The 17,500-nt window shown below is 38.5% G+C and overlaps 1 protein-coding gene across 11 annotated transcripts in view; it reads right to left on the reverse strand.

Annotated features, from left to right (window-relative positions):
• The window catches only part of USP54 (ubiquitin specific peptidase 54), a 100,003-nt gene that overhangs the window by 10,062 nt on the left and 72,441 nt on the right, over window positions 1–17,500 (reverse strand). For 7 of the 11 annotated variants that reach the window (XR_002440023.1, XM_021400775.1, XM_021400776.1 and 4 more), the window contains 9 exons: window positions 16,235–16,403; window positions 13,261–13,431; window positions 9,016–9,147; window positions 8,386–8,766; window positions 6,700–6,931; window positions 5,836–5,978; window positions 4,628–4,801; window positions 1,524–1,643; window positions 110–302 (listed from right to left, as the gene is read on the reverse strand). Coding sequence is in view for 10 of the 11 variants with exons in the window: in XM_021400775.1 (XP_021256450.1) it covers window positions 110–302; window positions 1,524–1,643; window positions 4,628–4,801; window positions 5,836–5,978; window positions 6,700–6,931; window positions 8,386–8,766; window positions 9,016–9,147; window positions 13,261–13,431; window positions 16,235–16,403 (1,715 nt within the window). In the remaining variant the exon portion in view is untranslated. The remainder of the gene's footprint in view (window positions 1–109; window positions 303–1,523; window positions 1,644–4,627; window positions 4,802–5,835; window positions 5,979–6,699; window positions 6,932–8,385; window positions 8,767–9,015; window positions 9,148–13,260; window positions 13,432–16,234; window positions 16,404–17,500) is intronic. The other 4 variants (XM_021400777.1, XM_021400782.1, XM_021400780.1 and 1 more) reach the window with 4 other exon arrangements.

Genomic DNA, 17,500 nt, shown 5'->3' on the forward strand with positions numbered 1-17,500 from the left:
CTGTAGGATTTGGACTATCCAGAGTAATATATATAGTTTTCTATTTCTTTCCAGACTGTACTGCTCAGATGCAGCTCAGATCTGGGTCTAGGTGATAGACTTGGACTACCTTGTAGACTGGGACACGGTGCCACCCTGCGGTGGGTGGCAGGTTGGCGACGGCAGCGGCTGCGATGGCTGTTGGTGCTGCATGCGATCCTGGAGGCTCCGGGCTTTTCGGATACTGATTTGCAGCTTCTTATCGACTAGGGCTCTGCTGTGAGTGCTAGAGTTGGCATCATGCATGGCAAGTCTTAGTTTAGCTAAAATGCAAAAGAAAACATAGCAGAAAAACAAACAGAAAAAAGGAATAAAATTGAAAAAGAAAAAAAAGATGCAGCAAGAACATAAAACATGGACCATGCAAATACTGCCACAAAAAGATCACAAGGATGCTACTGTTTCCATTAATGCACATTCAGCTTAGCCAGGTGTCCAAACAAGTTAATTGAAACTAAATCAAAATGAAGTAAAAGTAATAACTGTTTAACTATGTTTTAGCCCAACTTCTCATCCCCTTCACACAGGCTCATTCCAATCCTACCACATTGCTGCTTCATTCCTCTGTTCTCCTGCTGTATAAGCCATACCTGGGACTCCCATTATTAAGCAGGTGGCAACCTTGCCCATGGCAACTAGATGATTTTAAGGCCTCCTCCAACCTAAGCCATTCTATGTTTCTGTGCAAGGATACACAGCTGGGTTCAGAAATTCAGCACATATCTTGCTGGAATGGAAGCTAATAGTGCTTTCACAACAGCTGTAAATTGCAACTACTCTGGAGTTCACAAGAGCCAATTTCTAAATGCAAATGCACAGGGACTACCTACCCTGTCTGTGGCCATTCTATACAGACAGAGAGGAGCATGGGGTGAGACAGCCAGCCAGTCACAATGGAAAAAGACCAAAAAATAAAAATAAAATGAAACCACATAGCGCACATTCTCAAGTGTCACAATGCATTTAAGCGCTTCAATGTCCTAACGCTTTTTCTTTCTGAGAGGTAGGTACAGCACAGCTCTTTTTTTTTTTTTTTTTAATTAATTCAAAGGACTTAGCAGTAGGCTAACCTTTTCCTCCCTATGCTACACCCTCCATGAAGAACAGTCATTTGTAATCTGGCTTGAGGATTGGGAAAAATTGTTAAATGAAGGCCAAGTGGCAGAAGGAGTTACCTTGCTGGTGCTTGCTGAAATGCAACATTTAGCACCAAAAAAAACACATCAGCGTCCCAGTGCAACTACTGCTGGAGAGAACAACAGAACAGATGCAAACATGAAAATATGGAGATGAAGATAGGGCTAAAATCCCACAAACAGAATGCTTGACAAAAGAAAAGATTCTGTTACTCATCGCCTTCCTAAAGACCAGCTGGATCCCTGCATTATTACCTGACCATTTAGCATGATTAAATGTTTCAGTCTTTTTTATGATATTAGCAGACTGTCAAAAGCGCAATAGCTGAAGCGGTTAGAGTTACTTACATATAGCTTCGTTACAGAGAGCCAAAGCTGAAGCACAATCCCCCTTCTGCTCGTGATTCAGTGACTCTTCAAAGATTGAGTCTGCCTCCTGCACGGACTTCTCAAAGCCATCACTCCTCCCTGCAATGGGCAGCACCCTTCATTGTGGTTTCATTCTTTGCAAAACCCTCATTTACACTCATCCCATTTGTGACTGCTACATTGTTCCACACAGAGCCACTGGCAGCAGACCTCTCACAGAGCTGTAGGTATCTAGAACCATCTACTGTAACATCTAAACTCTTCCTAAGCAGGAGTATAACTTGGGCATCTTGATACACTTGACATGCTCACAGTGAAACAATGTGAACCAGACTTTTTCCTCAACCTTGGTCTACTTGAGAGTTGTACCGGCTTTAACACGTTGTTTTCAAGTCCAGCTTTGTAAAAAAAATGGCGTGGACATGTCACAGAGCTAATTCAGATGATTTCTATCAAGTAGGAATTACCTTGAATTTAATTCTAGATTTATCCCAAAATTGGTAAAACACAGCAAGCCAGGGCTTTTCTTGCACTAGATTATCTTAAGTCCTCTGTCAGAAATCATCTTTCTCTTCTTCGAATATCCAATTAGTTCCACACAAAATGTCTTCAAAATGAAACTACTGAGATGGCCACAACAACACTCAGACATGAGTGCAAGTGTATATGACTGCAAAAAACAGTTCTGTGACTGCACTGAGTGCATACTCTGAACTACTAAAAGAGAGAATATGAAAACCCAATTGTCTTGCAGCTTCAGGAGAAAAACATGGGGGAGGAGTAAAAAAGAAAGGGAGAACAGTCAAGAATTCTTTTTACAGTAACTTAGAACTATCATCAGAAGAGAAAAATATAAACCATTCTTGGACGCAAACAGCAAATAAGAAACACTGAAGAAACATCCAGTTCTGAGAGGAGAAAATGCCCAAACAAGCTAGTGTCATCTATTAAACATTACGCAAGTTATGTACTGAAATGTGCACACTCAAGTGAGGAAGGACAAAATAATATTAGATTGTTTCACTGGGAGGTGGGCTCCTTTTCTGGAAGGTCTGTATTATAACAGAGAACACGAGTATCTTTCTTGGCCAACAGAAATATATACTTTCTCAACTCACATAACATACACTATGGCCTGACCTGTTCTCCAGCAGCACTGTGCACAAATGGAGAAACATAAACCCATTAAGAACTCATACGAAAAGCAATTACTGCAGAGAGAAGTGAGATTTGTTAGAGCAGTGAGTTAATCAAGCAGCACATTCAGTTTCAAAATCAAGGCTACTGAGGCTCATAAGCAAGGCCAGCATACTAAAGTTAGCTTTCTTTCATGAGTTTAGCAATTTACTTGAGGGAAAATGAGTCACAAGTGCTCTGGAGTTCTGTGTACGAGGAAATGTTTCAGGCAACCTAGCAGTTTGCTAATGTTAAACTATTACATCTCTGACTGGGATGGGAAAGGGCTTAACGGGAACAAATTATAATTTTCTTTCTCAGGACAAAGGCTGTAACTCAAACATTGTACTGAAGTCTTTTTAGATGAAGAAATATCCTAGTTTCATTTGTTTTTAACGGTGAAAAGCTAAGCAAGTTTTGCTTCTACCAACACAACAGAAGATCAAAGAAGACTAATGTGTTGGAAAACTACACTGTTTTTCTTAGTCAGGAGAAGATAACATCTTTGTGCTCAAGAACAGAGGTTCACTTTTCAATTTTTACCTCATTAGCATTTACTTTACTAAATTAAACCCTAATACTAATAAAAAAAATTATCGGTCTATGTTGGTACACCAGAACTTGTAAACTGGTTACTGGCAGGTCACAGTGGAACCATAAAGGATAACCTGGTCCCCCACAGATACAAAAAAAATTTAAAAAAATACATTCAGGTTCTCAGACTTTCTCATAAAGACCATATTATTCAGCCACCATAGGTATATATACTGACATTCTAACAGTTGGCACAGCTGTAGGCTGCAGAGTGCCAGCTGTATTGCGTCCAGAGCTCGCATTGCTCTGGGGTGCCCATCTCAATCCTTCACCTCTGTTCTGCAGCACACCAACACCTCATCTCCTCTCTGCTACAAGAGGTTTGAGTGAACAGCGTAAGGGTCCCATGAGGCCTGGCAACACGGGAGGGTCTGGGAGGCCACAGTGCCTCAGTGAGTCTGCCTCAGTCATGCGTGAATTCAGGAGACCAAATCCTACACGTTTCACCATGTTTTTTGGCTCTGCCAATCACCAGAAACCCACAGTTAAGCATTGCACCAGGTTTCACTCAGCTGGGTCAGCCAGCCTTCTGGTTCCTCTTACTGGCTGATGGAAACTGAGAATAAAACGGAGGCACTACACTTGAATCCTGTCGCCATGCTCCTTCTGTTGCATGAAGTTGCATTCTTCCAATTAAATCTCTTTTTCTGCTGCCATCCCTTACCAGAAAGGTGAGGAGTCTTGGAAAAGAGATATTAAGACTTAATATTTGGCTTTTTAATTTTTTTTTCTCCAATTCTTGTCCTTTAGGAAAGATAAGTGAGTCAAATCCTGCTCAGACTTTTTTTTTTAATTACTCTACCAGCTTAAGCTTGCCCCAGTACTTGTTGCCACCCCCGCGCTGCAGCTGCACAGCTGAACAGGGAGGGAGAGTATGAAGTGTAAAGGCAGGAACAGACAGAATTGCTTAGGTCAGAGATGGTACAAGAAAGAAAAATAAAAAAAATAATAACCTAAGTGGACAAGGTATGCTGCAGGTAGATCTGAGGCATCTGAAAGATGCTCATTCCAAAATGTTGGTAGAAGCCTTAAAGCTAAATCTAGATATCACTACACACAAAATAGAAAGGTGCAATGATAAACATCCCTGCATTAGAAAGTTTTACCTTATTGTCACATTCAAGAAATAACATGGTCAAAATGCCAGTTTTCTGTATGCAACAAGCCTGAAACTGATTGTGTTCCTCTATGTGAAGATACAAAATTGCAATAGTGGGAGAGGAGGATGGGGATAGAGAGTAGGAAAGTAAGTTCAAAGGTTCAAAAACTTCAGCACCATAATCTCGCGAAATATACTGCATTCAAAATGTTACCCTGATTCTGCAGCTCATCTAGATCCATGAACCTGCTGGGACGGGGATTAAAGCCCATTGCTGCCTCCATTTCCTTTTCTCTTTTCCTGCGTAGTTCTTGTTCATGTGCTCTTCTTGCCACCTCCTCTTGCAATTCATCCAGTTCACTCTTTAAAGGGGCAAACATCTCCCCACCTTCCAAACAAAAATTTTTTTTTTTATAGTAAGACCTCTGAAAATATCCATTAAAAGTCAAGGTAATGTTAATGGACAATAAAATTGCCATTAGAAAATAGCATACTAACCAAAGACCACAGAATTTCAGATCACAAATTCTGTTTTGTTCAGTTTTACCTTTAATGGCCACCCAAGCTATTTGGTTTCCAATTGTCTTCTCTGTGTCAGTGGCTCTGGTAAAAATGTTGTAGTATTAGTCTACAATCCCCTGTAGCACAGCCCTTCCCTCAATTCACTGATCCAAGAAACAGCACATGAAATATAAAATCTGAAGACAGAACTGCAAATTGCCGCTGAAATCTTGAGACTTCTTACTGTGCTTAGAACTGTAGCCAACATTATGCCAATGTAGCCGGATGAAAATGGGAGGAAAAGAGGCTCATGCGTATGCGCATACTAGTCAACACAGCACAAATCAGTATTCAGTCTCATTTCAACTATGACCTGTACATAGAAACTATCTTCCCTCCTTACTTTATTCCAGAGAATGTCTGGGGAAGGGAAAGGATTTCCTCAGAAGGATAAGAGGAATGCATATCTGCAAAAAAGCTCAGCTTTAGTCTAAGTATCCTGTAAATATCTATTCACATCCGTGACAATTTTGAAAGTGGTATATACCATTATAACCTTCTTTTCAGGAGTCATCAATCCGATAAGTTATCATGAGTTATGGTTGGGAGGACATTTTCAACTGATAGCAGAATATTGAATTATTGGAAAGAAAAGGAAAAACAGCTTTATTTTCTCAGTCAAATCAGTCTGCTGAAAATGACACAAGAGGAACATGATCAAAAGGAACGCTCCAAAAAAGTTTTTTGCCACTTCCTTTGGTAAACCAAAATTACTACTTGTTAAATTGTGTTGTTATATTCCTCTGTGTTTCAATTCCCTTTTTTCACAATTGCACTGTAAAGATAAACATCCATAAAGTAAAATACAACTCCAAAACAATTTAATTCACAGAACCACTACCACTGAGAAGTTTATCTTACCATTTCCAATGGCACGTGGGCCATTTGCCCAGCTCCCATTCGATGAAGTAGGCTCCAGTTCCAGTATGCTGCTACTGTGAGACTTCGGGATGCTACGCCAGGCAGGAACCAATCCACCTGTTCGTTTCATATGAATGTCCCTCCAAAAAAGAGTAATTACAGTTCACAATATTATTAAAATCTTCAGGAGAAGTTATGTCTACATTTTCTATTATCACAAAAACATTTACTTGCATTTTACTTTTATAGTCTCAACGGAAAAAAAGAAAAGCCTACTAGAGAAAATTATTTGGAGAAATAGAGGAAGAGAAAGCAAATAAGCAGGATGGTAATTCTTATATTTGCATATAAATACTGCAAAAGTCTTGCAAGACTTCAGTGAATCTCTCAGACTGACAAGGTCAAAGATTTCTATGCAAGAGTATCAATTTCTGATTTTGTACACAGATTCTATCAAACAATGATTTATCTGAAAGAAAAAGGCCAATCCTAAGTTCAAAGGACATATTAAGTTTGATATTTGAGATTTTAAATTGTAGACTTAGGGTATGATTATTTCAGATGCTTAATTTTACTCAATATTACATTTCTCATTCATTTATTTTCCTTTTCATAAATCATCATCAGCATTAATTATCAATACGCTGACAAGAAAAGGGATCAATCTCACTCAGATTTGTATTTCCTATTTCTCCCTGCCTCAATGAACTTGCCTTATAAGCTAGGATCATTGTTTTGTGTTGTTGGGTTGGTTTTGTGGGGTTTATTTTAGCTTGTTCTGTCTTTAATGTTCTACAGCATTACATAACACAGCAAAAAAGAAATGAAGACTTCACTCCAAAAATTAAGTTTGTTAAGATCTACCTGTGGGTGCTTGAGCTTTCAGACAGGGGCATGTCCAGACTAACTGGGCTGCTGCTGTTGCGTTCACTGCTTTCATACCCAGACTCCATCCTCTGTATTAAATGAGGATGTTGATCCATCATATGCTGGGTACCACGGCTTAGCACAGGACGCTTGTATCTGACATTTGACTGGCTTGATCTTGTTTCTTGAATAGTGTGTTCCTTGATCTCATTCTCCATAAGCTCTTTACCTGTTGAGATAAAAGAAAACAGCCTCGTAGAAGATCCAGAATATCACAGCAGCAACTCTACATATTTTTGCTCCTCAATTATGCTTAAACCAGAAATACTGCCTTTAAATTCATTTAAAATTAGAAATAGAAAGCTGAAAAAAAACAACGCTTTTAGAGCATTTCTGTTAATGTTAAGTAACACTCTTCAACAAATTTGGTTTTGAATCTCTCCCATTTACAATGTTACCATATTCTCCCAAAGTAACAATCCAATCTGGAAAGAAAATCCCTTCCTCCCCATAACAGTTTGTATTTGCACAAAATCATTTTACAGTATACCCAACTGTGCCTTCAGTAATTCCAGTTTATATTGTACTCTGTCATATTAACTTCAGATGCTACACTTTTTACATTATTTATTTTGCCATTTACAATGCAATGAGGAACATTTTTATAATTCTTCCTTGTTGATTTTCCTGTATGTTCTCACTTGTCTCTTTGCTTACTTTTTTTTTTTTTTTAACCTTTTTCCTTTTTTCCTCTTGCTTCTTTTTCCTGAAGCTGTGTTCTCTTTACCTTTATCTTCCCTCTACATATTTATTTATGCTGCCCAATTATTTTAAACCTTTAGCTCCTTTCAGGTGGTGACAGCTGTCCCTGCCTCTCAAGGCTCTAAAATTTCTGCAAGTGTCCTCATTAACCACCACTCCACTGTCAGTCACACAAATCTCTCCATTCTCATCTACATGAAGTGTAAAGCAGCAGTGCCAGTAGCATAACAACAAAAAAAGAAACTGGTAAACACCTGCTCTCCACACCTCTACAATTTCAGGAATATCCACCTCCTGAAAAGGGAATAAAGTGACTGTGCTAAACTCATTTACAGATTAGGGGAAGGGAAACAGGGGGATGGGGCAAGAGGAATAAAAGGCATGAGGTAGTTCACAACAGATTCCTTCACCTTCAAAACACAGTACAGCCAAGGACAAAGTCTCTGCATCCAATTTGCATAGCTGCTGTATAAATCATCATAGACAAATGCTGGTAAATCATTATCAGCAGCTCTTACCATCATAAGAGAAGCGCAGCACTAATGCACGAGGTACTTGTTACACCACAGTTTAAGCCATCACTCAAAAATAACCAGAAGAAAAACCCTGACCAATAAGGCCACTCCAAGTGATGAACTTCCAAATACTTAGCAGTCTGAGTCCATTTCTTAGCACTGAGTCCATTTAAGCAGGACAGGCAGTAAAGTTTTCCTTACTATTTTCTAAAATGTGAAATTTAACACATAGAAAACAAATATCACACGTGCAATGTCCACAAAGAAACTTCAAGGACATGAGTCACTACCAGCCTATATGCCATGTTCAAAATTTCAGTTTTCTATTTTACTTAAATGAAACTGAATAGCAGAATATTATAAATTCCACACATTTCAAAGTGAATCTTTCCTCTCAGCTTCTTACCTGCCTCTTCAGAGAAAGGACTAAGTTGAGTGTATCCACAATGCTTCCTCTTGTCTTTACTGAAGATGCTGTCTATATTTAGAGACTCTCTCTTGGGTCTCCAGCTTGGCCGGTACCTGCTAGATGAACTGGATTTAGACTCACTACTGGTACTCTCAACTTCCCAGTCTCTAGAGTGCACAGAAAGGCTTTTTGAGGGCCGTATTTCTGCCTGATCCATATGACTTCCTCCATGAGGGGAATTTTGGTTGGTTTGAGAAATTTGCTGCGGTCTGTTGTGGATCATATTGCTCACTGTCTCCTTAAATTCCCTCAGTCTGCTGGTGCTGCTGGATGGTTTGGGGGCAGCTCTGGGGGCTTGTTTCTCCTTCAAGGTTTCTCCTGTAGTTCATAAAAGAGAGAGCAAAAGCCACAAAAATAACTTCAGATTAAGCTAGCAGCCCTACTCACAGCATCTTCATGCTGTCTTTGAAAAGTAAAACAAAAGGAAAAAAAACACAAAAGCAAGAAAAAGAGACAAAATGCAGGCAAAGATGTAAGAAACAAAGAGGGAAATGAATATACACAGTGAGGATCTTAAAAAAATTCAGAAAAAGATATTGATATTTTAAATAAAATAGCAATTCTTGCCTTCACTATGATATCCTGATGACTGAGTCTCATCTCCTTTTCGCCGAGACCGGCTAGAACTCCTCTTGCGGTCTGCCAGTGAGCTCTTTTTGGAAATATGCCTCTGATTACACTCACTGTCAGTCAGGTGCCCTGAAAGGACAGAAGAACACAGTTGAGATGACAAGAGCCTTTGGACTGAGAGCTCTGTGTGCTGAGAACAGTAGGGCTCTTCCGCTCCTTAGGAGCTGCAGACTCTCCAATGCTAACTGTCAGGTTTGGTTAAGCTTTTTCATCCACAAGTTTCTGGTTTTGTCTTGGAGGCGGGGTGACTGGTTTATTTTTGTTTGTTTTGTTTTAAGTTTGTAAGTAATACATTCCCTCCAATGACTCTGATAATGAGAGATCATCCAAAAGGAGAACAGTTGACTGTATCTTGTCTTACAGCACTCTAAGGATACCACTTCCTTGTCATCTGAATACTTGCTCAGTTTTAACGGCCACAAACGAAAAACTAAGGACAGCTTGCTTGGCATTACTCTGTTGAATGAAGGCTTAAAGACATGAGCACGTCAACATCTAAGAAAAAATTACTGCACATCATCAGCTTCTCTGCACTAATTCTTTATCTGCACTCTCTTCGCCTGTAGCAAAGGTAATTTGAGTTAGCTTAGGCTACAAGGAAGAAGTCTCAGTTGGCTCTCGAGGGCTAAGCCATCTAATTTGCATCTGCCATAAGCTAAGAACATACACACATCAGCAGCATGGATCAGCTGATACACAACAACGTCCCCTTAACTATAGCTCGTGTGTCCTAGCATTTTCTCTTGCATGTGATATATTCCCAACTTTCCTCACATAAATTGTGACTTAAGAGTATATGACAGTTAATTATGTGTTTTCTGTATTACCATTTGTTTTCTTAATTTTACAGTTCTCACACATTCACAATCCTAAGCCTTCAAGCACAAACACACGCATGGCTTTACTCACGTGAGTAGTCCCAAGCAGAGATGCAGGATAAGAAGGGAATTTATGAATAAGCTACAAAGACTTTTATCTAGCCTTAACATTAACAAATTTCACCTTGTACAGAATGACAGCAATGGAAAATCTCTACTACTCAACAGTGGATTAACAGCCCCCAGACTATGTAATTGCCTGTTCTGAGCCTGTTCCTTCTCTAGAAATTAACATCAAAATCAACAACACTTAAAGTAGATTTTACAAGTAAAATCATACTTTTAAACAGCTGAAAAAGTAATACACTTCAACTACAATTGCTACAAAGGTGCTACAACGTATGTGTGGGAAGGAATCCAAACAATAAAAAGCAAGCTACACAAGACACGTGTTTCTATTCACTTGCAAACTGGATAATGATTTTGTAGCTAAATTCTTTAGAAACAGGCAAAATAAAAGAACTAAGGGAATAAAAGAGAAATGTTGGCAGCGAAGACAGAAGATGTACAGCATTTAGGTGAGTAAGCATGAATCAGTCAGTGCTTTGGGAGAAATAATTTACCTCCACAGCATGGACTGTCATACATCTTCTAGGGACTGAAACAACAGCAATATCTTATACCTTGTAGTGGTTTCTCTCAAGATAAAAGAGGATTATGTTTCACTTCAGAGCGCACAACTTCTCTAGTGAAAAATTTTCCCCTTACAGCTCTTTCAACTTAGTAAGAATGATTAGTTAGCATTCTTTGTGCACTGCAACAAAGACTGTTTAGCTAGCTTAGGGTCTGTCTGCATATACTAATGAAAGAACGCAATTCAGCCTTGTAAAAATGAAGGCTGCTAGCAGTGCATATTTTCTCCTCCTTTCATAAATTGCAAATTTTGTCATATTGTCACTGAACGTTTAACAGCCATAGAGAAGATTCCAAGAATCATGAGCCTGAAGCACACAGGTTACGTTGTCTCCACTCATACCCTCTGGAACAAAGACTAAAGTCAACGTAATGCATCAGTAGTGGAACTTACAGTCCCAGAAAGTCTGAAACTTCATTCTCATCTAATTTACTTCACTAAAATAAAAAGCCAGGATTTCTGAGTGCCCAATCGCACATCTAAAAGGTGTGCCTTGCTGAATGTGTTCCTAAATGCCTCATCCTCCATGTGCAGAATGGCTTCAATGGCTTATGGCTTCATAAACAAAAAGCGGTATTCAAAAGAAAGTTTTGTTGGTGGTTTTTTTCCTTTTTTTTTTTTTTTTTTTTTTTTTGGCAGGGGAATGGGGACAGAATATGTTAAGAGAAAAAGAATGAAATCAAACAGGTTAAGACAGAACATCCACTACTCCCTCCCACGGAAATCTCAGTTGCATGAATAGGGCAGCCAGAATACGCACATTTTTCTCAGCAGCACAGGTTGGCAGGAGCAAGAGAGAGCTCATGCAGCCACCCTTCATGCTTTCATCCTGAAGAACCCAGGTACCTGAGGTCATATGACCCAATGGTGGTCCTTCCCAGAAGGGCGATGTGGGATAGGGTCCAGAAAATTCTGGGCTGCAGTGGTGGGGTAAATGGCCATTAAATGTAGAATCCTGCTCTTGCCCAGAACGATTCAATAGCAGCAACAGTTGACAGGTCAATGTGGATGGCTTCTTTATAGCCCCACGGATCACCCTTTGATGACTGAACAGTTGTATGAGTTGGCAGACTGGCTTTTTGGAAAGGTTTCAGGAAGGCAAAAATAAAAGGGGAAAACATCCAGACAGGTGACTAGCTAAGGGGACATACTGACTGTAACTAAAGCAGAATCAGGGAAGATGAGGATGACTGAAATTAGGTGGTGAGAAATGGTCTAGAACTGAAGGGAATAACGTGGGACAGAATCAGTGGGAGAAGAAAGAAAAAGAAGAGGAGAGCATCACTAAAAAATGACAGAACAAAAAAGTTACATACTGAACTTAATCTGCTTACATGGTGGCAATCATCCTACTACCCTCCCCTTTTTTCTTTTTTAAAAATAGATTTGTGAAACATTTTACAGAGTAATCTAATACAATACACTTTCTGCTACTTTTGCAGACCATATAAATAATACTCCACCAGCATTTTTATTTTTGGCTTCTCAGTAATATTTGGATCAACATAAATTTTGTTTCCTCACCACTCTCCAATTGTGCTCCAGCTTTCCCTTCTTTCTCACACTCTACTGAGGACTATTACCAGAACCTACAATGCTAAGTATTTGCCGAAAGGTTAGAAGTACCTTCAAGCTATCTAAAACCAAAGATTACAGTTACTTGAACTTCTGATAAGAATAAAAAAGTCTTGAAGAAAGCTTTCTCGAACCATTTTTTCCAGGTTGTAATGTGAAACACTTGTACCACAGATTGTTTCAAATGAACCACAGATGTGTAAGCGTCACAAGATGTGACAGCAACTACTTCACAACCAGAAAGACACAGTGGAGTGCTAGCTGTTGACACTGTTGCAACCAACAGTTGCTGATTCAACAGTTACTTCCTCTTACAAAGTCTTCAAAAGCACAATAAAGTAATTGCAAATGGATTTAGTAGGTCATATTTCTGATGCTCAAGAAGTCTGTCCTTAACCCATGCACTGCTTTTTCAGAAGTGAAGTTAGTACTGCATGCAGAAACAGGCTGACTGGGGTCACCGGCCATGAGTAAAACAGATCTAAGCTTTCAGACTTCCAGTTCATTTCTTTTCTGCTAGAAAGTCTTCAGGCAGACTCTTCAGCTGCCTGAAGGAATATGAAGACAGACTCTCTTCCAACTGTACGTTCTCACTTAACTTGTCTCCACAGCACAGGCAGGAAATCATCTTATGCCCCACCCTGGTGCAGTAGATAATGCCAACACACACAGGAAGTCCTCAGTACTCAAGTATGGGAGATTTCTGGTGAGAGAAATACCTTTCCCAGATAGCTGCAACTCCTGAAAGAAACTGCCCATAGATGAGTAAGTACTACACACGTCACTTACCAAACTGAACAATGGTAGTGCACAACAGACTCCAAGTTCCAGAATTTTACATGACAAAGAGAACAGGTAGATAGTAGATAACAGCAATAGTGTAGTAAATTTTTGCCTGGCTAGATAGAAGTCTACAAAAGTCAGCCATACATTTACAATTATGCTCATCTTTGGGATTACAACGGTTAATTGCAAACCAAGTAGTAAACACTGTTCACTATTCTATTATGGGTTGCATAAAAAGAGATTCTTCACTGGGCTCCACTGTAATCATCATAATGACAGTGATTACTGAGATATAAATTTATCTGCTACCTGTGTCCCTGCTGCTTTGTGAAGCTGCATCATTGTCCACATTGTAGATGACCGTTCCCTGTGAGTCAGAAGAGAAGTGACTGACCACAGACTCATGGTGTGCCTGCTTATAAGGATAGCTGTCTGTAGAGGAATCTGTTCTGGTATCACTTGAGATAGAAGGTTCTCTCCCTAGAAAATAAAGTAACATCAAATTTCAGTATCTTGGGGCTCTTATAAAGAGTCAAGTGAGGCTAAAAAAAGAAAACAGAAAGAGAGGAAACTACACACAAGTTAATGGAAAACCAGAGGACCAAACATAAACACAGATCCCAGAACACTCAATCTTACAGAAAAGGTCCTTTCCTGTGAGAAGATGAAGAGGGTGTCACATGTTCTTAAAATCTTTATTTCTACTTTCTCTGATTATTCTAAGTTCTTCAAATCTACTTATTATGCAAAATTAAACTATGTCCTTTGGACTGCCGAATACATGCTAGTACCACACTGAAATCCTTCTTCATTAAGTTTCAGCTCTTTTAAGTGTTATATATATATATATAATATATATATATATAGAATATATATATAATATATATAAATTATATAATATAATTATATATATGTTATATGTATAATATATTATATTATACATATATATATACATATATATATACATATATATAACTGAACAGCCCCAGCTCTCTCAGCCTGTCCTCACAGGAGAGGTGTTCCATTCTGTGGATCATTTTTGTGCCCCTTCTCTGGATGCACTCCAATAGTTCCATGTCTCTCCCGTACTGAGGACTCCACATCTGGATGCAGTACTCCAGGTGAGGCCTCACCAGCGCAGAGCTGAGGGGCAGGATCACCTCCCCTTGTCCTGCTGGTCACACTTCTTTTGATTCAAAATCCAAAACGTTAAGAACTGTTCCGATTTCACTTCACAACATTTCCACTACCAGTACCTCTGATAATCTTTCCTTCATAATTTATGGTATCATATTTTGATGTGAGTAGATGCATTTATCAACAAAATTTTAGGCACAATATTTCAGTTCAGAAGAAGCTGCAGTTACACTCAGAAATAAAATGCTTTCCCAAAAATTTATACTGGGGTAGAAAACTGAATATCAAGAAGGCTGAAAAAAACCCACAAAAAAACAGAATAAAGCCCTTTACATTTGAGAGGAAAATGCGTAGTGTATGTTTTTTCCTGGCACATCAACCTATAGTACCTCATAAAATTTTTCAAAACCTTTGTGTTAATGACAACTACTGCAGAATATTGTTGAACATGACTAAGTATGAGAGAGCAATTCACCAAGTTTTTTTGAAATCAAAGAGCATCATAACCTTCTGAGTTTTATCTGAAAGGAAACACCTTTTAAAATTTCTTTATATTTATGTATTTTTATATTTAGCTTCCTGAAGTTGTTTTACAACACAATAATATTAGAAACTGAAGAGACACTGAGCAGAAGTGTTCGCAGTGTATTTCCTGGAGACCAACAAGCAGAACCACAAGGCCAGTTTACAGCATATATCAATCTGATGCTTGTAGAGGTGCTCACAACTGGTGGATAGCATTGAAGGTTCTTTCCCCACTCCCGGCTTCCTGACTTTCTTCAGAACAGGAAGATTTGTTTATAAATTGAAGGGCATCTTGTTAAGTGAGAAGTGAAGGTTTTCTTAACTGCTTTTATTTGGATTTATTTTAAGAAGAGTTGGAGGTTTGTTTAATTACTACCAGACTGTCAATATATAACTAAGGAGAAAGCAGATGTTCTCTATTAATTCATTGATTAGGAAGCATAAAGCTAGCTATTGTCCATGAAAACTATAAAACATTCTTAGAATTACAGGTGTAAAAATTGGCTAAAAACCCAGGAAAAGCTGTATTTCTGGTTTTGGCTTTGCCTTGTTGTTCTTGACAACCTATAAACCCATCTCTAAATAAGATATTCCCTGCAACCATCCAAAAACAGAAACAATCTTCTTTGCTAAGCCATTATTGTATAAACTTCAACCCTGTTTCTAGTCTTGACCTTATCTGGATTGTAATTGCATATCTTTCTCAGAATGTATCTTTTGCTCATAAGTCACACTACTGTAGGTTCAGGTCTTATTTTAACATCCAAAATCATCCAGAAATTCAGTAACCCAGCAGCCCATCACACCACTAACAATATGTTGAGCAGACCAGTTATCACCTCTGAAGTACCTTATCTGGACACACCTTTCTAATTCAATGGACTACCTACAGTACACGGAATTCAGGAAGTAGAGATGCATTACCAGCATCTTCAATGTTAAGTCTTACGTTATCTACAGTTGTAGATTTTTTTTTAAATGCAAAATGAATCAAATAAACATCATCTACATGCATAAGCCTTTGCCAATCCCTTTTCCTTCAGTCTTCCACAAATCAGTTTGTATTTCATATGCTACTTTTATAAAAGACAAGCCAAAAGTTGATAACTGCACTGATTCTTTCCCCTCTCTTCCTCCCAGTATTTCTTCTCCTTCCTCTCAGATCCTTTCACCATCCCAATAAGGGACATATTTGTGATGTTTCCTTAATATTTCCTTTCCCTGACTTCCCTCCCAAGCTTAATTCTGCAACTTCCTTTGATTTTTATGAGTTCATGTACCTCAGCTATCATTCCTTTCCTGTTAGAACTACTGATGGATTTATGAACTCAGCCCATGAATTCCTCAGTTACTGTTCCTCTCTACAGCCACTCCATAACAGGCCCTTTAGTTCTTTTTTTCAGCTTTTCTCTAACTTCCATTTTTATGTTTAAAAGATTACTTTCCAAACACTTGAACTGAAAGAGAGGTTCAAAGGTAAAATACTGTAAGTCCTCCTTGTAATTCTAGATCAGCTTTGAAAAGTAACAAAAACAAAATGCTAACAGAAACACTCAAAACAAAAACTTCTCACATGCAACACTACAACATAAAGTAATAAACATGCAGTCCAGATGTTTACCTGAGTCTTCACTGTCGTAGCAAGTCCTACTATATTGCTGTAAATCCATTTGTGGGGGCAAGTCTTGTGTTGACACTGGAGTTCCCCTCGGATCAGCATACAGCAGCAGTAAAGGCTGATAATGACCCTTAATACATTTTGTCACAACATCTTTCCATTTTGGACCAATCTGAAGTAACAACAATAAAAAAATATTAAGATGACTTTGTCGTAATTTTCTACAATAAGGTCTCTTCTTCCCCCCTCCTCTTTTTTACTGACATTCTTTAACTCCTTCCACATCCAGTACTGAAGAAGACACATCAAGACTGCTGGTCACATGTTGAAAAATACTTCCAAAAGAACACTAATTCTAAAATCTAACTGTAAGTAAGCTATCTCTTAAAACTAGCATTTCCATTCCTCTGAGACTCGGCTTATTTCAGAAAAAAATTTTCACTTACAGCATTAGCTGGTCAAGAACACATTTGGAACACAGTGGAACCAGCAATTAACAATTAAACAATTAACATTTTTGCTAAAAATGTAACTACAAAAATAATCCTTCCCTTTCAGAGGGTTTGGTTTCTTTGTTGTTACTGTGCTTTTTTTGTTTTAATAAAAAGCTGTTCATCCCTTCGAACATTCAAACTTTGCATCAGTCAAAACAAAAGACAAGTTAACAAAATTCTTTAATCATTCCACCACCATAAACAAAATGAAGAGTAGGTAAAAAAAATTACATCTCCAGCGTGACAGCAAATTTAAGTCAACGCTAACCGCTTTGGAGTGTGAACCTGTTCTACTGCTAAAACAAATTCCACAAGCATTTTGAAAGATGAGGTAATAATTATAATAGCCATATCATCTCAGAAATCTTCGCCATGTACAAATACAGACTTCATCTAATACACTGAACTAATACACTATTCCAAAAAAAATTTGCTCCATACACAGTTAATTCAACTACAGCACTGCAATACCTATCATTGGCAGTTTTGCTGCAGACAAACATCACTGAGAACAAATGGAAAGATTAGTTTTCCCTTTGAGACTGTGCTTGGCATGACTACTGGAGAAAATTTTCCTCTCTCATGTTTGAGCCTCCATGACTAGAAGGAATAAAAGGGAAGTGGTGTGAAATAAAGCAGAAACTAATGGGATGTAGTAACACCGCCAAGATCCAAGCACTAGTATATGGAATGTCAAGGACTTCATGTTTGGTGAAGGGAAAGGGGAAAAGGGAAAAGGGAAAAGGGAAAAGGGAAAAGGGAAAAGGGAAAAGGG

The sequence above is a fragment of the Numida meleagris genome, chromosome 5 (assembly GCF_002078875.1).
Source record: "Numida meleagris isolate 19003 breed g44 Domestic line chromosome 5, NumMel1.0, whole genome shotgun sequence".
Lineage (NCBI taxonomy): Eukaryota > Metazoa > Chordata > Aves > Galliformes > Numididae > Numida > Numida meleagris.